This window comes from Nelusetta ayraudi, unplaced genomic scaffold, assembly GCF_046127955.1.
Source record: "Nelusetta ayraudi isolate G7.1 ecotype Tasmania unplaced genomic scaffold, CSIRO-AGI_Nayr_v1 ptg000042l, whole genome shotgun sequence".
NCBI classification, from domain to species: domain Eukaryota; kingdom Metazoa; phylum Chordata; class Actinopteri; order Tetraodontiformes; family Monacanthidae; genus Nelusetta; species Nelusetta ayraudi.
In genome coordinates this window covers 5941545-5967050 of record NW_027466092.1, presented here as the reverse complement: position 1 = coordinate 5967050, position 25506 = coordinate 5941545, and the positions used below count along the sequence as shown (strand labels likewise).

Sequence of the window (25506 nt, the reverse complement as noted above, 5' to 3'; positions counted from 1 at the left end):
AAAGAGCAGCTTCCATGATTCGTAAACAACGGCTGCTGCTGAAGAGACACAGTGGCAGGGCAGTGGCAGAACTGGTATTTTTACATTAAGCGAGGAAAACAAAAATTGTCGTTGTGTTAAACTAGTGTTTAATCTGAAGATCCCCCAAGACAACAATTCGAGGAGCAAATATGTTCTAATCCTAACAGAAAATAATCCCCTTCTAATGCATTCTTTCCCTTTTTTATCATAGTGTAGTGAACCCTTGAGAGAGCAGATGTTGGGTGGACGACAGGGGAGTTTTTAGTCAGTGAAATTATGTAATTCGTGACAAAAACGTCTAACGCCTGTCGTAACAGTTGCCCTTCGAGAAGCGTAGGAGAGAAAAAACGAGCTTAAGAACGGCTCACGCGTCTTGACAGTGACATTTGATCACAATAGTAATATAATAACAGACGATAACAGCGGAAGCTTAATGTAACGGGAGGACGTTCCAACATGTTCAAAACGCGGCCACTCCCTTCTGTCTCAAACATTCCATACCTATGGTTTTGACACAGGGTGGGATTGAAATACTCATAAGGAAAAATTCCTTTAATTTGAAACAATTCAAAAGTCGCATAAAAGGATGACAGCGTCAGTTTGTTTACAGGCAGGCAGGCAGGCAGGCAGGCAGGCAGGTCCCAAATAGTGACGGGCGTCGCTGCGGCTGCTGACAGCCAGCCAGCCGTTACATCACAGTCCCAGTCAGAGTAGTGTTTGCCCGCCTGCCTCCCTGCCTGCAGTGCCCGCTGCACCTATTGACTCAATGTCTGGATTCCATGCATTTCCTCCCCGTGACGCTCATCTCGATTGACTCGGAAAAAAAGATTTGTGTGTTGAGTCAACACAGTGACGGCACGCGTGACTGCGCGGTGGCAGCCAGGTGTGTTTGTGTTTGGGGAGCACGTGGCCCGCGTGCGCTTTGCGAGCGTGCAACGGAGGGTGGGTCCTTTAAATATCCTCGCCGCTACCATTTCACTAAAAAATGTTGTCACAAAGTGGCGGCATGGCACACACCCCTCACTGTCATAGACAAAACACGGTTACAGCCCTGAAAATAGACCCAATCACGCAGCCACAGACTTCACACTGTGGCGCCTTTAACAGGGAGGCTCGTTGTGTGTTTTATGTCATCTTGTTTTAGCAACATGTGGTTCAGTTATTGCTACTGAAACTAGAATCAGCTCTTTCCTGACATCACTTTAGCCCTTAAGAAAACCTGTGGGTTTTTTTCCAAGAATAACAAAGTAATTGAAACCTCAAAAGAATGAAACCAAATCTAGATTTTGGAAGATATTGTGATAAAAATGTGTTCTATTTTTTCACTCCATGTGGATGCTTAGCTTTGCTTTCATACAATAAAACTGTCTAGCGGTCACTAATATCTAGTAAAATAACTAATTTTTGCCTTTAACGTCTCTCAGCAGCAACACCAGTGTAATGTCTATGTTTGAAAACAAGCAACATTTAAAATGCAAAAAAAAACAATAATCAGGAAAGCATGTGTTACACTGGCAAAATGTGTAAGATCATTTAAAATGTTCTTCTCTTTTCACCAATGACAACCGGACAAATAGGAGAATAGTCATCCAAAGAGAAAATTTAAAAAAAGATGCCCAATACACAGTAATAGTCATTGAAAACATTGAATTGCAACACACATAGAATAAATGACAGAAGGAACACCATCAGAGTTTCTTCTTGGCAACTGGCCTCGGTCCCACTGACAGCAGCCCAAATGGCTGAGCTCCGAGGAGCAGGCAGGGGACCAAGACAACACTGCTAGTCTGTCGCCAGAGATGTTGCAGGAAAAACCTGCAGTGTTCGCTCAGCTCGCTTCCACCGGCTTCTTCTTCTCATTCACGCCGCGTTCAAAAGGAATCTGCTCCACAGTTCCAACTGTGGTTATGTAACAGCCACCCAGACTGTACAGGTAAAGTTGACAAATACACACAAACACACCTATGAACGTCACAGCAGCTCAATATCTGTTAAACGTTAAAAATAATAGATATCTCTTTTATATTAGGGCAACTTAATCGTGACTGAGTCCTGATTCACACAAGCAAATCAGGAGCTCCTCCCTGACAGGTGGCCATACTAAACACACAGCTCATTACAAGTTATGAAAGATTGTCATTACCTTTCTCCTCTGGCATCGTTTCTCAGATTTTTCCAACAATCAGAGTGAATGTTCTGTCCCCCGCAGTGAGCACTGATAGGAAATATCCCAAAAATCGGCTCAGTGTCCTCTGACAGGGTTGCGACACATCCTCCACATGCTCTAGTGTAATAATAAGTGGCACAGCAGAGTGAGTGCTCTGTCCGCCACTATCTCTGGAATGAGCCGCTGGGTCATATGACCCTCCCTTTCGCACTCCCTCTCTCTCTCTCTCTCTCGCTCTCTCCCTCTCTCTCCCTCTCACTAAGTTATTGCAGCTATCTGTTATTAATAGGAGGTGGTGCGGCTAAAAGTGAGTGACACCACCTCTAAGTGACTCTCAGTGACAGATGCATGCATGTAGAAATGAACATGGACATGTTTTTGTCAAACTTGTATGTCATATTTTTTGATAGTTCCTCAAAAGATTTGTTGATACAGTGACTCAGAAAATAAGGTTATTTTAACAACGAGTCAACTTATTTGTGAAGAAATGCACATTTCTTTTAAAAATGATAAACAACTAATTTCAGTAGTTATACATTTTGTTCCTCTCAAAAGTCACAGGCTGCCTCATCAATGTTGAAAAACCGTAACCGTAAACAACTGAAGAAGTGAAAATATCTCAATCACCCTCTTGTGGTGGCACACAGTATTGGTCATAAAATGGATGTACTTAGTGACAGCAAGTTTTAAATCTCAGGATGTTTTTCTGAGACAGAGCAGACAATGGAATAAGAAGAAAAAAAGCGAAGAGAAAACAAAGCATTAAAGTCATTATAAGCTGGTGAGATGACCTCAAAGCCATATTTTGCTTAAAAAGACCTCATTATTATTCTTATTCTAAAGGTTCAGGTCATTTGACAGTCAAAGTAACTCAGCTGAATATTGCAAGCCCAGTAGAATGTCATCAATTGTGCCTAGTCTACTGGCATGTTTGGTGTGAAAATTACCTGTGTGTGTATTTATACAATTGATTTGGTTAACATTAGTGTGTGCTCTTGAAAGGAGTTGATACACTGTGATGGACAACATGGCCATGGAGACCAGCTGTGATGGATAGGAGTGAAATAAAAACCCATTGCCTGGAGATTGGCTGGAACCTTCAACACTAGTCTAAGCTGATACTTGGTCAATAAATAGGGAGCAACGACTGAGACTGAGGATCAATCAACTACCTTTCTCAATCAACCAAACTAGTTTTAAAGTCACTGAGGAGCTAAATTAAGTTTTAAAAAAATACACATACACACACACACACACACACATATATATATATATATATATATATATATATATATATATATATATATATATATATATATATATATATATATATATATGTATATACACATATATATATATATACATATACATATATATATACATGTATATATATATATATATATATATATATATAAATATATATATATATATATGTGTATGTGTATTTTTTTAAAACTTAATTTAGCTCCTCAGTGACTTTAAAACTAGTTTGGTTGATTGAGAAAGGTAGTTGATTGATCCTCAGTCTCAGTCGTTGCTCCCTATTTATTGACCAGGTATCAGCTTAGACTAGTGTTGAAGGTTCCAGCCAATCTCCAGGCAATGGGTTTTTATTTCACTCCTATCCATCACAGCTGGTCATATATATATATATGTGTGTGTGATTTGATCTCTTAGTCAACTGATACAAACATCACATTGTATCCGTCACTTTCTACCAAACACCAACACTTTCCATCAGCTAATGGTTGCGTGATGTTACAGAACACTATATGTGTAGTGTAAAGACACAATGAAGTCATTCTCCATTCAGCGAGTGCAAGGTAACCTTAGGGTAATGGTAATGATGCTGGGCGCCAGTGAAACAAAGGCCACATCCTCAGTGATGAAATACACAGACTGATTCATTAGGCAACCGGCATTCCGAACGTGACTGAACCAGATGACCTGAGATGGAACATTGTGCACTCATGCTGACGTAAAGGAATACTAATGAACAACCTGTATGGATAATAGGCTAGTTATCGTGATTAGCATGCTAGCTCTATGGATAATTAAGTGACAGTAAAATGACCTTGCATGATCAGCAGGACTTGTTTGTGATGAAACTGGCACAATATTAAAAATGATGTGGTTTTCTTTTTACAGATAGCACTCCTCAAGTCAATTTCAGTCAGATTTTGATTGCAATGGTTTAATTTCATTGTTAAATGAATTCCACAGAAGATCAAACTGCATCAGCACGTTCATGGTATCAGGGTGACAAAATTATAATGCTGTCATCGACATAGTGTATGACCTTATCAAAGAAGATGGACGGAAAACTATATGAAGACACTAGCAGACACACCTGCGCCAGGTATGTTGGAATAGAAGTACTTATTTTCACCCGCAGATGATAAATCTGTAAGTCTTACATTACTTTCCGTTTTTTTACTTAGCATCTGTATCACAACCACTAAGGCTTCAGCCTCAGCTTCAGCCTCACTATTGTAGAGCCAAACAAGACTACAAGTGGGATGTTAGCATGGAGCTTAATAGAGACTAAATGCTTGACTATTGCTGAGCTAAAATTGTTCCACCGCAAGCACTCTCTTTCATTTCACCCATCCCAAAATACATCTGCTTTTTTTATTTTTTAAGTTACAGGATTAGCACGGAAACAAAAGGTGTCACTTGAACTCTGCTGGGACATGGAAACAATTGGGCTGCTTTCAGAGTCATATACCATGACAGGTGAATTGTTCCTCTAATGTCATGCCAGACCGACAGGAGCCATTAAACAGCTGAAAATAACAAACAGGATGCACCACAAAGGTCGATTGTCGACAAGTAGCAAAACACGCCAGAGGGAGTGAGCAGCGGTGGTAACCTCGATTTATCTGCAGCGGCGTCACACTTCCCCTGTTCTTTCTTGCCGTGACGGATTGTCACTAGGACGCCGAGCGGAGGAAGTTGGGAGTAAATAGAAGGAAACTTCAAGGGGACGTGAAGTGGGCCTGGACACCGTCTCATGCTGTTTGCGTGAGCAAAAAAAAAGGAAAAGAGCGGCTTGGGGATCTGCAATGCAAATTGTCCGACACCCGAGCGGCCGAGTGCCATCCACAGCAAATCCAAAGAGGGACCAAAACAGAATGCCGGCGCATTCAGCCATGGAAAAAAAAAAGAAGAAAGCCATCGCCAAGAAAGCTCCATTTATTGCAGGATGATGACATTTGGAAAAGATCAAGAAGGGAAATACAATGATAAAGAAAAACACCTATGGGACTTTTGTCATTGAAATTCATGCTGACTTTTTAGTCCATTTGAATTATAATAATGTCAGGAGAAAAAAATAAACTTGTGAAAAGCTGCGATCAATGACAATCTGGCAACGACATCTCAGCAATTCGCCTCAGAGGGGGAAAAACACAACAGTGAATGAATTCCACTGCAAATATGTAATGGAATAAATTTTGAGCCTTTGGCCAGACACCCAAAAAATGCAGACGGATATCTTCATGGATTTAAATGTACGACAAAAAGGAGGACTACAACCTCCATTCTCTTGACCTTCATATTTCCTTTCGGGCTGATGCGTGTTCACTGCGGCACTCCTTTGCCAGCGTCATTTTTCATCCTGACTCCTTTTATGCAGCTTCTCATGTGGGGTGGAGACTGAGAGACAGCGAGGTAGATTTATCATTCAGTAACTTTGGAGACGTCTTGACCTTTTCCACCACATTGAAAATCATTAAAGATGCAAAGAAAGCCGGACTTACCAATGCCGGATGCGCGTCTATCAAATTAATCAAACTCAAGTTTTATCAAACCGCCCAAAGCGACTCTACAGAGTTCGGCTCACCACAAACGCTCATATTGTTCACTCACAAATTAAGTTTATTGCAAGTTAAAAAAAAAAAAACTTGACTCGCCTTCATATAAATCGGAGTAAGGGTGACTGCTTATTCAACATTGGATTTTTTTTTTTTTTTTGCATCAGTTCAGTGAACTTGTCCATGCAGCTCATCAGACCTCTTAGTGACCATTCTGCAACTGTGTTTATCTATTATTTTTTGAATGCCTGTGTTTCTTTTGCTATCTGCTATAGAGCTTTGAACCGATCAGTGAGGTATTTGTGACCCAATTTGAGCAAAGATGTCAAACAGGAACAGGAACACTGCTATTTACTCTTATGATCATTTGGAAAGACGATAACTATAACTTGTCTTAATAACTTTGTCGCAAACTTTTTAAGTACACTGTCAACCGTCATTGAAGCGGAACATTTAGTGGTGGAATCTTTGATCTGAGTTTTGTCTTTGTCATTTTAGCAGTTAATCACCTTGTAAGCATGTTATAACAACGCAGTGTGCATTCAAAAGTTTAGAGAAGTTCAAATGTGGTTCACCTGTAGAGGTTTTAGTGTGCTCTGAAATTTCATCATCCACACATTTTATTATATCTATTTACATTATAGAATCATATATATATGAACTGCTCAATGAATGCAGCTCCATTCCCTTTTGCTGTTGAAGAAGTACTGCAGGCACTCACCTCTGGTATCAGAAAATCTACAGCGACATGGCTGAGTGGTCAGATGATCAAACAGGGAGGAGAGATGTCACTGTTTTTATTTGCAAATAAAACTGAAGACGTAAGCACACCTGAAAGGTCAATACACTTTTTAAAAGCACACAGAAATCCACAGTGAGGCCTTTGGCCACTGTCTCTGCAAATATGAGTTTCTTCCAACAGATCACATTCATTATAAAAAGTTGGCAGGGCCTCACATTCTGACCGAGCTTGTCGACCCTGATCTGATCTAATGGATCACTCCAATATTTTTTTTCTCTGAGGCCGAATCGAGAGGCATTCTGGATTTCATAAATTACATCCATCAGTGATTCGAGTCTAATAGGAAACTACTTGGTCTTTATACAGCGGGCCTAATGCATGACGGGCACTGCGGCGCTAAAGTGAACCAGACTATCGTAAAGAGCTCCACTTCAAAAGGCTCAGATGTCCGTATCACGACTGGGAATACTGGTGGAATGGTGGATGGATAAAGGAGTGCCCCACTGAGAGGTTCACTGAGGCTGCAGATGTGGGTCTCTTCCAATTTAGACATATCCCTTGAATGTGTGTGTTTGCCTCCGCAGAGCACCACTGACCCCAATCCCAAGTCCAACCGCTGGACATAAAGCCGAGTCAAAAAGAGGATGTCAGGTGGGGAGACGGTGCATGTGCGAGTGTGTGCAATTGTAACACACACAGTTAAAAAGAAGCTTAAGATTTAGATGTGCAAAAGGGTGTGTGTGTGTGTGTGTGTGTGTGTGTGGTGTCGGGGAAAAGCTGCATGACCTACATAAATTCCTGTTCAACACTTTAGCCTTAATGAGGAGCAGAGCAACCTATAGACCTCCTTCATGGACAGTGTGAGAAATATTTTTGCTTTAGTTCAAAGCTCCAAAATTCCACTCATTTTCAGATCTTTACATATCTGACACAACCAGACCCATATATGTATATATTTTATTTTTTGAGTGTATTTTCTTTGCATGTGGGCGTCGTATTGCAATCAGTGGTGGCTAAAGCTGAAGACTAAAGCCATTCCAGCCAGTTTGCAGCTGCGTATCCTGTGTCGCGCTTTAGGCAGTTTTTACCCGGTTGCTGCACCGCCTGCATCACATGCTTCATCCCTCCGCTTGGTGTTTATCTTATTTTAATCTAATTGTGTGGTGAGGCAGCCTCTGATATGAAATGTCTGTACATGTATCAGCATCAGGCTATTTTTTTTATTTTGAATTGTAAATTATTATTAAGCCTTACTATAACCATAGAGAAAGTGTTAAATTGTCATTAGGGTTGAGTTTCGGCTTCTTGTAAATATATAACTGAAACAAACACCTGACTGTGGGTGTTGTCAGGCATAGGCAGCGGTAAAGTATTGGCATTGGTACCCACTGTGACATCATGGAGGGTGTTTTTTCAGAACAAAGTGTTCTTGAACACATTGTTCTGAAAAGATGAGCAAGAAAAAGAGAGATGGAGTGGGACAACGCAGCCTCCATACACCCTGCCTTGTCATGAGACACAATAAATAACAGGACAACATGGAGAAGGGGCTTTAAATTGGACATGTTTCTGAGCAGGTGTTGGGAAGCCAACATAATTTATGCCGCTGTATGTCATTTATGAGAGATTACACTTCACTCGTCTGGGTGTGTGGGTGTGTGATGGATGTGTGTGTTCAGGTGAGACAGGCGGGCAAAAAGTGATCGCAGCTGTGTATTAGAACATCTCTCAGTCCTTGATGCTATACAGTCCAGTTATTACAGTAAATGATAAGGTGCCGCGGCTGGCAGTTGGTGCTTTGAGCAGTCAAAGTGTATCGCCACTGGTTTTAATGCATGTAAACATGAGGGAACACCCTGTTGATTGTATGTCTGATGCAGCAGGAGTCATGCTGAAGGGAGATCCCGCACACACACACACACACACACACACACACACACACACACACACACAATCTTGCACACTCACACGGACTGAGCATGAGCTTCAGATTGCAGGGAGGTCGTAACCAGTGACAACTAGAATAGATGGAAGGGAAGGTGGAGATCAAAAATGTAAATAGTTAACAATGATTAAAATCATAGAAACTGAGGGTTTGACAACAGACAAATGTGGCAAGAGAGGGTTTATTTATAGGACAAACTGAAACAAAAAAAGGCCTTTGGCTCAGAAAGAGATTTCTTTACCTGGGATCCATCCGGCACTGCAGACAACAAACCAGACTGCAGAGTACATCAATCATAACACACGCGCGCGCGCACACACACACACACACACACAGGAGAGAGTGAATTGATGAATAATTCACTGCAGCCGATTGATCTTGGGTCGCCCTCTCCTCCCCCACAGCGCAGTAATCTGATCCATTTTTTAAGGGTGGCGTTAGCACTTAATGTCGATGCACCCACTCCCATGATGCATTCGAGGCGCAAAAGAAAGGACAGCAAGTCCGCAGATGGCCCACAGTACGGCGTTTTACATTGGTTTTACATTGTTATTGTATGGACATCGCACAGAGACAGTGAGGTGCCATCCAAAGGGAAAACTAAAACTAAAACATTAAAATAGGATATGCTAGGGTAGGCTCATTCTCATTTTCAAATATTAAGGTTATAGTAGTAATGGTATATAGCAGTATATATAATAATAGTCGTGGTATTAATAACATACTATGGCTTTCAAAATAAACCTCTCTGTTTTTTCTGTCTGAAAATTAGGACTAAGATTATTCAATTGTTTACACACATGACTTTATAGCAGGTCTCCTGCGGACGGTCTCGTGTTTGGCCTCTTCCCAAAAAGGACCCTCCTTACTATTAATAACCTTCACGAGGCCAATGCCTCTACAATCATCTGTGGCAGTGAAACCACAAAGCCGCTGTGAGAAGGTCAGATTATCAAACGGGAATGTGAGCGCTCTAAAACTTCTCATATGCACACCAAAGCAGAACTCACTTCACTCATATGCACGTATTTACATTTGAAAAGCACATCTCCTCAACGCTAATCCTCCCCGACTGATTCAAGATATAACACTTCATTCTAAAGGTGGAGTCGCTCGGAGTCATAGAGCCAAAACTGGGGCTAAGATGAAAACACGGCAAGCTCCAACCTGCATTAAGCGTTGGGGAGCATGATCAGCCAGCAGAAGGAGTTGGATCACGTATTTAAAGTCACAAGTAAGTACAGCGTTTCAGTAAGTACAGCGTGAGAAGCTTTAACAAGCACACACATTGAAACGTGTGGAAAGAAAACAATATTCCAGCAACTTTTCTCTCTCAGCGACAGATCGGGAAAAAGAATGGTGCTCATCCCCGCTGTAGTTTTTCTAGAGATTGGAGCCGTTCGAGCTGCCCTGGCGTGCCCTTAGCCTCGATAACCCCACCAGCCTTCTACGCAGTTGCATTCACACTGGGCAAATCCGCAGCTTATGTCCCGCTGCAACACTGATTGCTGCGCCGGGACGAAGTTTTGGGAGGATCGGAACCGATGCAAACAAGAATGGATGTGTGCTCTTTTCATGTCTGTAGGTGCGGTGACAACAGTCAGTTTAAACATGGTCAGTGTGGTTTACCTATATGGCTGCCTCAACCATGAGATGTAAAGGCAACCATACGTCACAAATATAACATCACTCTACATTGCAGGGATTGTATTTGTCTTAATGGTTGGGTGTACAATATCTGATATTATGTCATTAAATACTTCAAGCCATTCAAATAATTGAAATACTTTAACAAATACGTTAACAACCCAGCTGAAGCTGAGCCAGTGTATTTTATTTGAAAATAAGATTAAGAAACAAGTGCGGCAGGTCAAATCCAAATGTTGACAAAGCCGAGTGAAATAATGTATTCGATTTTATATGCAAACTAGACAAACAGAAGCAGCCGAGTCAGAGGTTCCAGCTTGAAGTCAATAGTTTTCAGCCATGAGAAAAATTCTCTCCCTCTAGAATTTATGAAGTAACCTGTTAGCATTCCACTTGAGACGGAACGACAAGCACGCGCCTCCTGGAAAGTCAGCTGGACTGGAGCCTGCAGTGACTCAATCAACATGCCACGTTGCCACTGTTTCGGAGCTTCCAGCAAAATGCGTGGACCAACCTTGACGGCTGCTCTCACACCTAAATGTCACGCACTCAGCGTGTTGGGCTCAGACGACTCAATTATTGGGAGGCTTCAGGCTCCAGGCTGGAGGTGGAGGAGGAACTAAAGGATGACTGGGCAGAACATTGTGGGAAAAGAAACATATTTTACTGCTCTGATGGTGTTTCCGGTTCTAATTTCTGGCCCACAAGATCGTGAGAGGAATTATGTATTTCCTATCCGATGATCCAATTTTAAAAGAATCAATGCAGTGCAATCTGTTAAAATCACAGAAAATGAGTTAGCATCTCTATAACTTATTTTCTACCCTATGCATTTCCTCTACTGGTTCAGTGAAATTTGCAATGTGACTGATGACTGCTGAGCTGGACAAACAGCAGGGCATTCCTGCCTTCCTCCCAGCCCCATGGAAAACGGCAGGCTGCAGGCAAATGTCACGAGTCCACACCACATTCTAGGCTTAATTGCCCCTCTGTGCGCGTGTGAGTGTGCCTGTGTGTGTTTACAGCAATAGAGCTAAGCGCCACTGAGATCAGCCGGTATTTATCCCAGGAAGAGGAGCTGGGTGTCAGTCTGACTTGGCCCCACCCATCATCACTGTGTCCACTGTTATTTCATTGGGGGAAAAATAGAACAGAAACAAAAACAAAAACAAAAAAAAATGTTTTCTTCATGTTTATAAACACTGTAAAATGCATAATGATAACATCTCACTTTCACTCAAGATAAACTGCTGTCAAAACTTGTTGCTTATCTCCAAAACATGCAACATCTATTCATAAAAGCTCAAGTTTAGAGACACTGTCTGGCCACAGATCAATATTGGATAATAATGCAAAGAAGAGCAAAAGCTCTTTTTTTATGGAATAAATAAAGTATTAAAAACAGGGTCTGGCCCCTGAACAGCTAACCTAGTATCTAAATTAGTGTGTGTGTGTGTGTGTGTGTGTGTGTGTGTGTGTGTGTGTGTGTGTGTGTGTGTGTGTGTGTGTGAGAGAGAGAGAGAGAGAGAGAGAGAGAGAGGTTTTTCTCTCCAAGACGCTAAAGGGACTGATTTGCTTATTAGATTAAATAAAATTAGACTATGAATTGCTTGCATGGAGACATACAGCTGCGACAAATAATGTTTGAAGGAATGAAAAAAGTCTCCTGTGTCTGAAATGACAGCAAAGCGAGCAATAGTCAGCTGAGTCAGGCTGGTTAATCAAGGAATATTCAAGCCTAGCTATCTTACCTGAACATTCGGAGCTGCTGAGTGAATCCATCAAGAGAGTAACTTCATTATTTTTTGCACCACATATGAACTGCTTTAATATGATATGATAGTTCAAATGCAGTTTTTAACAAATATACGATTTTGTATGTGGACACATAGAAAACTGCATTATCAAAGTTCTACATTCAAAGATGCAGTATATTGTGTTTTGATGAGACACGACATCATCAAGAACCATGTTGCCAGCCAAATACACGTGGCTTTACGGCAGGTCTTCCACTCAAGAACCAGACTCTCTCTACCAGAGAGTTAACAGGACCTATGATGCGCATGCTGAGAAACAGTATTGATTAAAGGTCTTCCCACGTGCCCAACAGCAACACCGGAGAGCAGTGAATTAGCAGGCAGTTCTGCGATTATCCATCCCACTTTGTCACTGATCACTGCTCTCCACGGTGGATGGGCTCTGGGCTGTCAGCCTGTCTCAGTTAGGGAGACACTTTGCTGTTAAACATGACCTCATTCAAAACTAATGCGACCAACTTCTCGCTGCCGCACAGATATCAACACCAAAAAGATAGCGTGTGTATTTTTTTCTGGTACTGAAAGAATGTAGACAGGCCTGATGATGTTTTCCATCAGGGTGTGTTCCTGCCAAACCTTTTTTTCTGAGAACTCTATTTGAACTTGGATCTTGCACCACTCCTGTGTTTGAACCAGGTAAACTGTGTAAAACGCAGGTGGCCCAGGGCAAAAGCACTAAAATTGTGGTACAGAATGTCTTAGAAATGAACAGAATGTTATAGATAGAATTCTGACTCTTTACATCACTCAGTTTATCATACTTATTTTTCAAAATAAAGGTGAAGGTGGGAAGAGATAGATGAAGAAAGACCAACTCTGTTTTAGAGGGAAATCTGAGATCATTGAAACCAAATCCAAATGTTTGATTTGGTGTCCAGCAGGGTTCTGGTTCAGGCCCAGTTGGATTGAATGGTCAAGACTGAGCTCATTCTAAAAAATAAAAAAAAAACACTGCGAAATGTTGGAAGATTTATGAGCTTAAACAGAAGCCAGGAAACCAACAAGGTTGGAGTGTCAAGAATGCAACAGTGCAACTTCCAGCTGACACTGGGGTTTTTATAGCTCCTGTCCATCCTGTCCAGGTTGCACAGTTGGAGAATGCAATACTACCATGTCTGTTGTTGTTATGGTTTTTCATTTAATTTGTATCAAAGATATGTAAAATATACATTTCTAGTGTATAAGCTGTCATCTCTACACATCAAATGCTGTTTTATACTAGCATAATGGCAACCATTGTACAGGCTTTTCAAGTTGAACAGGTAAAGACACCTTATTGAAAAAATATATATGAAGAGTGAAAATAATGGTGTCTTCCAGAAAGTAACAAGGATGAATTATTGACATGACTGGGCTGTGATTAAGAGACAGACCTGGCACTGGTGGTTTCACATGGGGTCAGCTGTCAATTCAAGCCTGGAGGAATTTAACCCAAAAGTTCTGCTGATCTGCTCTCTGTCAACACTTTGAGAGGTTAAGAGGTCAAACATTTAGAGAGGGAAAGATAGGAAGACAAAGTCCAAGACAAATGTTGGTTGTCTTGTTTGCCTCGGCTGCTTGCACTTTGCAAGCGTGTGTTAATGAATTTCCGTCTCCATTGCCAGTCTCATTAACAGCAGCAGCAGTGAAGCACAGCATCCTACTGTATCCTCATTAAAACCAAAGGTCAACTGTACTCTATGTGTCCAGTCAGAGCCACTCACTGTCTTCACTTATATATTATTTTGAGTTTTGATGACATGCTAAGCACCAGAACTAGTTCTTTTCTTTCTTTCTTTTTCTTTTTTTTTTTCTTTTTAACTAAATGACACACTGTGTGAAAGCCAGATTTGTGCTGTGAGTCAGGGGAAAAGATAAGATGGAGAAAAAAAAAATCCCTGGAGCCTCGTTGTTTCCTCATGGCACAGTGTTCTTTGGGTCACCAGAATGACAAGGCACACTTTGCATATCGTCTACTTTTGATCATACGGCACAGTTGTGACAACAAGTAGATAAAAAGATGAAAAAATATATTAAGAACAAATTAAAAAGTTCATCCGTTAGCTAATATAAATTCCTAATTACAAATGAATAAAAACAAGGATGTTAATGATATTACAATTATGTCACCAGCCAGTTAGGAGTAAATGTAAAAATTGAAAGTTTGAAATATAAATACAAGAGAAATAAAATGACAATCAGATAGATCGCTGATATATTTCCTTGTTAGCTTTTGAATTTGAAACTATCTAAAGCTACAATTACTCATACATAACCAAGGAAATTTAAAATTGCTTGGACAAACAACGCAAACTGAGATGCTCTCAAGTTTGTCGTTGTTGTTGTTGTTGTTGCTGTTGTTGTAGAATATGTCTGTCTGTCTGCATCACAAGGGAGTGGGATGCCTTAGCTTTAAAGAGGTTTGTCTTGCAGCCGAACAACTCTCATTAAAGCAGCAGTTCATTTTCTAGTTGCTCATGGTCGCTCTTTAGACAGTTCATTAAGAAAGTTAAATGATGTTGAATAGCTAGAAGCAAACTACTGGTTTGCACATATACTGTATAACAGTGCAGCGGTGCGGCTGAATGACTTGACACATCCAGCTTTATAAAAGATGCCATTGATGGATTTTACTACGGGGAACAAAGCCAGATGTGACAGCGGGCCATTCTGAGTCAGGGCCTGATGTGGACAACACCTCTCCCTGTGTAAACCAAGACTGACTGCAGAGCGATACTATGATGAAGAAGCAATAACCCGCAGCGGATGTTATACCCTCTCCCTAAAGATCCCCTGCATGTATTAATTTTCACAGGGAAAAGGGAAAAGGTGAAAATGTGTCCTCGCACCAGACAACCTCAATGTTAAATGCAGCAACACATCACTGGGTGTGCTCCCTGAAGCTGATGCCCTCATTAGTGGATACAGATGTGGGTCTTCAATGCATCACATTTAGAGTAGTGAATACGATTTTGTCAGAAAAGCAAGGATAATTACAAGCAGAAACTCAGTGCTACACACACAAAAAAAAAAACACGCATTCCATTTTATAATTAAGAAAATAAAAAATATACATTTAAATGTGCATGATTATTATTTCTGGTATGAGAACTGCAGCAGTAGCTGAAGAAATGCCTCTTACCCGTGCTGCTCATGGTACTAGTCAGCAGTCTCCTCCTCTAGGATGGTGCACTGTCGATGAGGCACTATCCACACTGGCAGGATGACATGGATGATGGCAGCAGCCGCGCAGCGCTCGGAGACGCAGCGTCCGCCTCTGTTTTCCAGGAGGGGAAGGTCTCCGTGCGGAAGGAGGGGAAGAGGTGCCGCAGAGCCCGGCTGTCAGTGGCTGCTGAGGCCGCGGCGGAAGTCTCTCTCCTGCGGGCAGACAATGTCCTGCTCACACTGCAGCGCTGCGCCGCCTGGCCGCACGGCAAACACGGGCAGGTTGGGTGTGGGCGCACGGTGTGAGAAACGCGACCACAGTCATGCACCACAATGAAACGGCACAAAGTTCCGGTTTGTCATTCCAAAGTAAAAGCATGAGGGACGGATAGTCAGTAACGAAGGCTTTTGAAAGCACCGTCAAACTAGTTGTTATTTTTAAGTAATTATCATCGTATCGGAAGATAACATCATGCTAGGTCGGGTGCAATGTTAAATAAACTTTCATGTGTGACAGTGGATGACCTTTCAAGGTCTGCCATTCAATTGAAAGAGAATTCCCTGTTTTGTTTTGTTTTCTGGTTGTATTAAATAGGCTTATGCATCTAAGTAGTTTTTGATGTATAAACTTCGTTAATGATAACTATTGTAGCTTTTGTACGACACTTTATTTGAAACGCGTGTCCAATTTCATCTTTTATTCAGACGAAAACGCATGGACTACTCTTGTTGCTCTGTGAGCTAAAAACCAGCAACTTGACCCTGTTTGGCTTCCGCTGAGCGGAGCATCTTTAGGATGACAGCGCCACTGCGCTTTTAAACGTGGAGTGCATGGGAATTGTAGTGTTTCTGTAAGAAATCGCCGCGCCTAATGCGTTCAGTGCTCCTAATGTCGAACTACAAGTCAGTTCGGTAAACAAAGGGCATCATAAGGGGGGTGGCAATTATTTAGCCAGCGGCCTATTTTTTTAATTCATGTTTTAAACATGCAAGTAATCATCATTTAATTAAAGTATATGTGTGCAATTTTCCTCTGTTTTAATAAATAGAAACAAAACACTACATTCCTAATGTGCCAATCAAATGTATGCCATTTAGACACAGTCCGTCTATCGTAGTTCAAAAACACATTTTAATTAAAATTAAACATAATGTTTTAATTTTTTTTACATTAATCATTGTTATTGATACTCAGACCTTATTGTAAAAAGACTCAAACACATTCAGCTGTTATTGTTTTGATTTTTAGTTAGACGTGTTCATATTGAACACTTGACTGGTCAAAATTGAACAATACTTGTCTGACAAAGATTTAGGACAGTAGGAATGTGTACGTCTATGGTCGGAAAAAAACGTAAGCTACCTCATGCTTTGGGATTCTTGGACTTCAGCCTCATCTGCAGCTGCTGTGGTGGATTATGGTTTTACATTTAATCTCTTTATGCAGTCAAACACGTTTACAACTATTCATCATATGGGAAATAAAGTTGTCCAAACTAATTCTGGCCCTAAATGATTAAATATATATATATATATTATAATATATGTTGCGTAATTACTAATTACTCTAAATCAGCATAATTTACTGATCCTTTTCTTTGTGTACGTTAAACATGTTTAAAACAGATACTCTGCTGCAAAATATAAGCTCATTGAAACAAAGGATTTGGGGTTTCGCGATAATATATTGTATAATAATATGTATAATAATATATATCAAATAGAAACAAGCAGGGTAAATTCCGTTAGACGAGCTGGCTTTGTTTTGATTCCTTCTGACGAACCTTTCCTGCGACGACTACATGATGACGTCAAATCTGTGCGACACAAAAACAGCGTGACTGCCACCGGTCAGTCTGGACTGCAAGCGCTCAACGAAAATCAACTCAGTTATATTCAATTGTAGCGCAGCGTCAACGACATGGATAAAACCGAGGCCAACGAAGACAGTTTTGGACTCGAGGTCGTTCTCTCAGACAGTGATAAAGCCGCACCGTGGTGCCCCCACGGTGAGTTTACATGTGCAGGACTGTCACTGCCAAACTCCACGTGGAATACTCTCATGTTGGCCTCATTGCTGTGTCATAAAAAAGCAGTCACGTTTGTAAAGCTATTCGGTTTGTTAAAAAATGTCACAGAGTCATTGTGGTGTTTAACATATAAGTTGTGTTTGGAGCAACACAACTTGTATGTTCGTAATTTCCCCTTTTCAACATGTTGATAAAGTCCATTTTCTTGATAATTGTTTAATGTTCATTTAAAAAACAAAAACAAAAGGATGGGCTGTAATTTATAAAATGTCATCTGTGTTTTGCAGGTCCTACCTTGCTTTTTGAGAAAACCTGCAAAGGAAACGGGACCGGCAGGAGGTTTTATGCCTGCTCAGCATGCAGGGACAGAAAGGACTGCAACTTTTTCCAGTGGGAGGATGAAAAGGCACGTTTTCACAGATTTTTCTTGATCACTTGATAATACTGTCATTGTAGGTAGGTTCTGATTTTTAATTGAATCATAAACAGACTATTTATTTTTGCTTTACAGGTGTCCGAGGCAAGACTCTTAGCCAGAGAAGCAGAGAACCGATCTCGGAGACCTCGGTTCACCCACCAGGAGTACTGCAGTAGGTAAGATGAGAGGCACCCGCTCCTCTTTGATGCAGGATTTAGGTGATTTATTTACAAAGAGGAAAATCTGTACTGTCCTTCAGGTTCAGAAAGTTTGCCGCCGTCCCGCTGGATGACAAGAAGTTTTGTCAGGACTGTCAGATGTTGCTGCTGCCCGGGGAACATGAAGTCCACGTGTCTCACAGAACCAGGCCTGTCACAGCAGCTGAGCTGAGGAGGCCCAGCGTGCTTCTGCGCCCTCTGGACAACAAGAAGAGCAACGCGCAGTACCTGTTCACCGACCGCAGCTCACACTTCCTGCTGGACACACTGGCTGCTCTGGGATACAGGAAGGTGTTGTGTATGGGCACACCCAGGTGAGGAAGGTGTTGAGTCCGAGCTTTGTTGTAGCCACCTGAATTGTTGGTGGATTTCTTTAACATGGAGAATTAAAAAAAAAAAAAAAAAAATCTTTCCTTTTAACTTGGTCAAATGGGCGTTTTGTACATGACAGGACTTGTGACAGAAATTATAGACGCATCTCTTTTCAAACTCAAGAATCAACCTCAATATTTTTCACTATGGTAACAGAAAATATGTTGACAACTGTAACTTTATTAAAGAAATGGAAACGTCAGCTCCTGACAATGTGCATACATATTGTAGTTTATAAATGTGACACCCTATGTCATACTTACTCCTCATTTATTGAATTGAATAACTCAATTAACTGAAAAAATACCCCGTATAAGCACAATATAACAAGTTATTTTCCCTCAAACAGTAACAACTTCAATGTAGACTATACACACCAAAACAAAAACCACCAACGATAATTGCTTCCAAGAAAAATAAATACCGCCACCTGCAAAATGATGAAAAGGCGTCGTTCTGATTTGCACTCACTGATTGACTGTTGTCGTGTCAGACTGCAGGAGCTGATCAAACTACGAAACCTGGAGCAGAAACATGAACGCATGAAGAGTTTGCTGCTGGACATTGACTTCAGGTCAGTCGTGCATCATCATTTTTGTGAAGCTGCTCTCATTTATTAGCATAATGTGCGGTGTGACACGTCATTGGCTGTGAAACCACGGGAGGCGTCTCCTGAGTGTAACTGTGTCACGGTGTGTGGAGGTGACAGAACTCCACGTGGTTGGGCCAGGGCTGGTTCTCCGGGGGTCTCAGTAGGCGTAAGGCCGGGTACAGCGGCTCCGTGAACTGGTGATAGGCCCGGTCAAACACCGGCGTCACGGCTGCGGAGAACCTCTGCAGGACAGCCATGGCGTCCGCGTCGTAGAACGTCAGCTTGCCCTTCTTGTAATCCACCCACACGCCGACCGTCCCCGGCGGCGCCTGCCTGACGCCCTGGCACGCCACGTGCACGTCGTTATGCCAGGCGGAAAGACGGCCGTTCCGGAGCTCCACGCACCACGAGTTCCGGTTCCGGCCCAGCTTGGCGCCCTTGTCTCTGCCCTTCCTGTCGATGCTGCCGTAGGCCACGCCCACCGCCCAGGCGGAGCAGCAGCGCACGTCGACCTCCCAGTAGCTGCGAGCCGCCGTGACCGGGGAGTACCCCAGGGCGCAGCACACCTTATCGAACTGAAGGGGGTGTTCTGGGACTGACTGGGCGGAGCCTGAGAAGCACAAGCCCCGCCCCTCTGAGGTGACCGCGATCTGGCTGTGGCACGTCTTCTGGTCAATGGTCATCGGCCGTGAATCTGAAACGAAAAAGAGCTTTCACAGATTCCACCTGGGAAGGCTTTCAGTCACTGTCAGATGGGAACAGACTTGATACCGAGCAGGAGAGTCTTCCTCTGTAGCTGAGCAGTCAGCTGCTTGGAGATGGACGATAAGGATTTGATGATTCTCTCAAATCTCTCCTCATTCAGGCGAATCTGCTGCTCAGAGGCGTCGGCCTTCTTTGGACTGTGAGAATAAGGGAGGTGAGAGTGAGACTAAGGTTGGGCTGTCGCAGATACAGGCGTGAAAATGTTTCATGTTTTACCTCAGATTCTCACACTGGCCCTTTGAAGATAAACAGAAACGTATATCAGCACATTGGGGAAGCATCCTCACAGGTTGAAAAGTGCCAGCACGTCGCTGCTCAAACGTACCTTAAGGTCCTGCTCTGCAGTCACACTATCGCTGAGCTTCGTCTGGGTGCTGCTGAGGCTCTTGGTGACCTGTTCCTGATGCTGCGTCCAGTCCTTCACAACCCGGTCCAGCCTGCTCCTGGTCTTCCTCAGGTCCAGCTCCAGGGAGTCCAGGACGGCCTGCTCGTCCTGCTTCAGGATGCAGCGCATGCTCTCAAAGTACTCTCGAACCCGCTGCTTCATCATCTCCGTTGTCCTCTTATAGCGAGAAACAGAGGAGGGTCAGATCATGTGGAGTGGTGATACTGGAAGAGTTGCAAGGATCCCAGTGTGACTCACGGACTGGTCTGCCTTGCGCTTCTTCAGAGACTGGATGTGAGCCTCAGTCTTGGATCTCTCCGCCTGCAGCTCCTCCAAGCGTCTGGACAGCTGCTCCTAGGATATATCCATTGAATTTACACCTTACAGCTTTTGATAACGAGATGCAATTATTACAGTGAAACTCCAGAATGCATCCTTTCTAATACAGCAAGAGCCTTTCCCCACTTTTAGTAAAAAATAATAATAATTAAAAAAGACCAATAGCATATAGTTCATTTTCACTCTAAAGACTTTTGATCAACAAACATGGCGCACAAGTCATCAATTGGCCTCGTCCTTACCTGCGAGGGCTTTTCGGCATTGTTCGTCTTCCTCTGTAGTTTTGGAGAACGAGGGAACGGCTGAGCCACACCACCGCTGTCCAGCATGGTTAGCCGTTCCTGCAGTGCACTCTCTGCGCCAGCAGAGGGCAACGCAGGAACGCTGCTCCCACCCGACTGCCCTTTGCCTACTTGCAAATTCCCATTTTCTGCCATTTCTGAGGAGTGAACGTAAAGCATGTGTGTGTATAACCTCTTTCGAGCTTGTTTTCCACTGCTGCGTGGTCCAAAACATTTCCTGCATGGTTCCTTCAGCAGTGCAGTTAACCTGTTTTTCAGGTTTGACTAAAAACATCTTCTGAGCTCATGATACATGAGAGCATTGTGACCCGCAAAGCTGCTTCTACTGCGTATATTTACAGAAATAAAAAATCTGAAATAAGGAACGAGAGTTTACCAGCCTTTGCAATTTAGCATTTGCACAACAGCTGGAGACATATGTAAACCACAATCAACCTTCAAACACCCACACGTTCCACATTTTTAAGTTATCACATTTATTGCAGGAAGTTTTCATTTTAGCCTTTTTAAAAAGCTCTTACCTGAAATGTCTGTGCGCTCTGCTGTTTGTTTCCGTGAAGAATGTGCAGGGTGTGTTCCTGCGTTACAGGCTTCAGCCTGCATCACACGCTCTGACACTGACACGCGTTTGCCAACTTTGACAGTTGATAAGCCCAGGCTTGTTATTTTTGTGTGCTAAGAACATATTCAAGGGGGGGAAAAACTGAATTGAATTTAATGAAGGATTTCTTTACTTTCGTGACTAGAATGCTGAATTTTCCTTTTCTTTCAGATATGCACAGTTCTACAGTCAGGACGAGTTCTGTCACTACAACATGTTCAACCATCATTTCTTCGATGGCGAGGTAAGACTCGACGCATTCCGCTCTGCCTAACTGTTTTCCAGTTTTGCAGATTTAAAGCTCTGTGTGCTCGCAGGCCTCCAGCTCTGTCCTGCAAGCCTTCCTCAAGGAGCACGACGGGGAGAAGGTGGTCATGGTGGCCGATCCCCCGTTCGGTGGTCTGGTCAAGCCTCTGGCCAAGAGCTTCTCTCTGATATCACAGACGTGGAGGCAGTTGCAGAATTCTGGTCAGTGTCACAGAGGGCATTTTAATAGCTGATGGAACAAATACAAAGTTCCGCTGAGGAAAAAAATTTATTTTAGCCAGAAAGTTTGTAAACAACTGACGTATGCAGCATCTGTTTTCGCCGTATGGTGAAATACAGCAGCAGATGATTGCACTTTTTCTCACGGAAGCTGTCCTACATTATATAAGGTTAATAAATACTGAACTTAAAAGCAGTATAGATTGGAAATTACACCAACATCATACTGAAAGACTAAATCGCCTTGAATAAACTGAAAAATGCATTCTACAGTACATGGCTTCTCAATCCAAATACTTCAAATTACACATCAGTTAATAGCCAAGGATATTTTTTAGATACTTTGAAAGGTGCACCAGATAGCAGAACTCCTTGTGTCTTTGTGTGCAGAATGCAGCAGCCCTGAAATGCCCATGGTGTGGATCTTCCTCTATTTCTTTGAGCCTCGCATCCTGGAGTGCCTCCCCTCCTTCACCATGCTGGACTACCAGGTATGTCTTTTATTTCACATGATCAGATTTATGAAAGATGAGACTTAGAGAATTGAAAACAACGCCAGGTATGTTGATGTAGAGAAAGATAGACACTGTGGAGCCGCGACAAACACAATCTCAGATTTTGCCTGGCTTTTAAAATAAAATAGATATGAAGTCTTTTTTTTACATCCTGCACCAGGAAGCTTGAGTTTCTTTCTTTTCTTATTTTATCACTATTTACCAGGTGGACTATGACAATCACCCTCTGTATAAACACGGGAAGACGGGCAGTAAGCTGTCTCCTGTCAGGGTCTTCACCAATATCCCGCCCAAAGATGTCGTCCTGCCCAAAGACGAGGGCTACAGGTATCAGCAAATGGGCCGTGATCGTTTTGGCAGAGTTGTTGGCGCCTTACACAGATATTGAGCACAGAAACAGTTTGACTGATCTCTGAAGCAATTGAATTTCATTTGCTCCATGGTCTTTGTTGCATTATTGAGTTTGCGACTAGTGTTAATGTAATATTGACTTATATGACCTGCATTCCATTAAAACTGATCCAGCAGCTTTTCAGCATTCATTTAGGCATGTTTCTTTATTAGCAAAAGTTGTAGCTCCTTCTGAGCCACAGGATTAACAATCAGTGGAAGGATTCCTGGGAAACCAATTTTCTGTTCTCCTCTCTTCTTTAAGGTTTTGCTCTGTCTGTCAGCGCTTTGTCTGGAGGCTCAATAAGCACTGTGCAAAATGCAATATCTGTCCATCCAAGGTATGAACCCAAATATCTATCTATCTATCTATCTAAGTTTTATTAAACTGCCTGAGATAAAAACCAACTGATGCAGCCGCGCCCTATTTTCTGTGTCTGCAGGACGCCAGGGAATGGAAACACTGCTCAGTGTGTGTGAAGTGTGTGAAACCATGTACGTTACCTCCGACATAGAGGACAGATCTAGATAAATTTATTTACAGTGTGATGGCATATTATCCCGTGTGCTTGATGAAATATTTTCCCCCCTCAGCATGGAGACACTGCCAATCCTGCGGTCGCTGCGCCCTTCCGGACCACCCGTGCGGTCATGATCAAGCGCAGGAGGGCTGCTTCAGCTGTGGTAGCCTGGGACACAAGCGCAAAGTGTGCCCGCTCAAAGATGCACGCAGGGCCGGCAGGTGAGCTCACAGGATGCTTCCTGTCTAAGAAGAATCACTGTGAATTAGATTTTTGTTTGCTTGTTTCAGTTTGGCGTGATTTAGGATTAATCATCCTGTCTCTGTTTCACCTCTCCAGGCATGTATCCAATGGCAAGAAGGGAGGCAGAGGTGTTTCTCAGAAGGTCGTTCCCAAGACAAAAGCAAAGCGGAAATCGGGAGCAGCTCGCAGGGCTAAAAAGATGGCTGCTCAGTCTGTGTGACACCTGTGTTATGTGCAATAATAAGTAAGGACCTATTTAATGCCACCTCAGAAATGTGCTTATTTAGCTTCTATTTTCTTGGGGAGGGGGCAGGGGAAGGGAGGAATAATATGACGTATGTTTTATATTGAAATGCACAGAAACCCATTTAATTAATTCGATCTCATAACATCTCCCTCGAGTGGAATTTTAACAAAGCACTCCTGAAGCCTTTTTCTTTTATAGCTCTTTATAAATATAAACAACAGGTCAATATTCATGTGTACGACCCATATTATACATCCAAGTGAGACTCACACACAAATTGGCTTAGGTTTCATTTGAGGACTTCCAGCTCTACACATAGTAAAACAAGTAAAGACGGACAGATACACAGTACATTGAACCAGACCATGTATCATTGAATCTGTGTATGTTCAGTATAGGGTTGGTGGTGACAGTCTGAAGACAGATTCATACACAGTGCTATTTTCAACCTCCTAATGAGTTTAGAAAGGACTGACACTGGTGTACCGTTTTTTATGTGCAGAAGCAAAGTTAATAATGGCAATGAAACAACTTGAGACAATTGGCCTCCCTAATGGGATCTATTACATGGACAATTATTTTTGTTTTGTTCATACACGTATTTATTTCAGAGTAATCCTGATGATGTAAAGGTTGAGCTCTGAGGTGTAGAATTGCAGAGGACTACTACTGTGCAGTAAATGCCGATGGCCCAGGACCCCAGAGATCTAGATGGCGGCCCATTCATTTGAATGAAGTTGCTCACCCAGCACATACGGCAAAAAAAGTTTTTAACTTCTGCAATGATGGGGCCACAGAGCATGCGCAGTGGTGTCACTTTCCATAATGTCACTCAACGTAAATAGAAAGAAAGAAACAATTAGGACCATGGCATGGATGTATTATAAGAACGGCATCGTACAAAATTCAGTATGGGAATTAATGTATTTTTTTACAGAACAACTTAACGATGTGGTTTCATCAGAATTTGAAAAAATAAATAAATAAGAAAAACAAAAGCTCTTTCCTTTCTCTTGCACCTGTGGACCGGTCAACTTTTGGTTTATCCCCCTGTCGATAAAATGCCGACCTGTGTTACAATAAACTCTGTCAACTGATCAACTGGCAAAGGACCCCCGTCATTTCGGTAAAACTAATTTTAAAAAAAATAATATTAATGTCCTAATGTTATTTTGGAAATTGTGAACATGTTGCCGGATTAGTATAAAGTATCTACTGTAGCATCATTTCAACTTCACACACAATTTTCTCAACAAGTGGCAATGGTCCTACGTGTTAAATCTACAGGAAGGGCCAGAGTCACCTCCACCTGGGAAGGAGACTGAGGTTCGGGGTCAGCAGGGCCCTTCTCCGGAGTTTTATACAGTTGTACAGCTAGATAGCTGTAAATTCAACTGTTTATTATACCTACAAATATTTTATTTTTTTATTGCCTTATTTCTTTAATTTATATAATTCCCAATCTATTAGAATATACAGTTTTGCTGCTGTAATTATGCAAATTTCCCCACTGTGGGATCAGTAAAGGTCTTCTTTAAGTGCCAACGTGCCAAGAAGCTAGTTAGCCAGCATTAGTTTGGGGTAACCAACACCACGTTGATTTGCTGTAACGATGTAAACAACAACCAACAAACTTTGTGTTAACGTAGCTGAATTTCTTTGTGATGAACTGCAATGTGTCTCTTCGAGTGTATGTTCCCCCCACCTGTCTTGTGACCACATTGCTTCCCTTCTGATATAATCAAACAGTGTTTTCTTTCCTCGCCGTCGAGGTAGCGAAAATT

At 42.2% G+C, this 25506-nt stretch overlaps 3 protein-coding genes across 10 annotated transcripts in view; 1 reads left to right on the top strand and 2 right to left on the bottom strand.

The window, feature by feature from the left end:
- ablim2 (actin binding LIM protein family, member 2) overlaps positions 1-15586 on the bottom strand; it is a 65684-nt gene extending 50098 nt beyond the window's left edge. For 6 of the 8 annotated variants that reach the window (XM_076033910.1, XM_076033913.1, XM_076033907.1 and 3 more), the window contains exon 1: positions 2165-2367. In XM_076033910.1, the coding sequence (XP_075890025.1) occupies positions 2165-2180 (16 nt within the window). In that variant the 5' untranslated portion in view covers positions 2181-2367. Of the gene's footprint in view, positions 1-2164; positions 2369-15275 lie in introns of those variants that run through there. The other 2 variants (XM_076033906.1, XM_076033914.1) reach the window with 2 other exon arrangements.
- Positions 15587-17149: 1563 nt separating this feature from the next.
- On the top strand, positions 17150-23753 carry zcchc4 (zinc finger, CCHC domain containing 4). The gene is made up of 13 exons (XM_076033904.1): positions 17150-17307; positions 17616-17734; positions 17840-17922; positions 18006-18278; positions 18830-18910; positions 21492-21564; positions 21638-21788; positions 22197-22297; positions 22527-22648; positions 22977-23052; positions 23155-23206; positions 23306-23453; positions 23572-23753. The coding sequence occupies exons 1-13, from the start codon at positions 17220-17222 to the stop codon at positions 23693-23695; spliced, it is 1491 nt and encodes a 496-aa protein (XP_075890019.1). The 5' UTR covers positions 17150-17219; the 3' UTR covers positions 23696-23753.
- Positions 18497-21347, bottom strand: LOC142893380 (putative E3 ubiquitin-protein ligase TRIML1). Its single transcript, XM_076033905.1, has 7 exons — positions 21241-21347; positions 20660-20856; positions 20337-20432; positions 20019-20255; positions 19910-19929; positions 19700-19830; positions 18497-19622 (listed from the first exon to the last, which is right to left on the bottom strand). Exons 1-7 carry the CDS (start codon positions 21320-21322, stop codon positions 19024-19026), a joined length of 1362 nt encoding a protein of 453 aa, XP_075890020.1. The 5' UTR covers positions 21323-21347; the 3' UTR covers positions 18497-19023.
- Positions 23754-25506: the final 1753 nt, after the last annotated feature.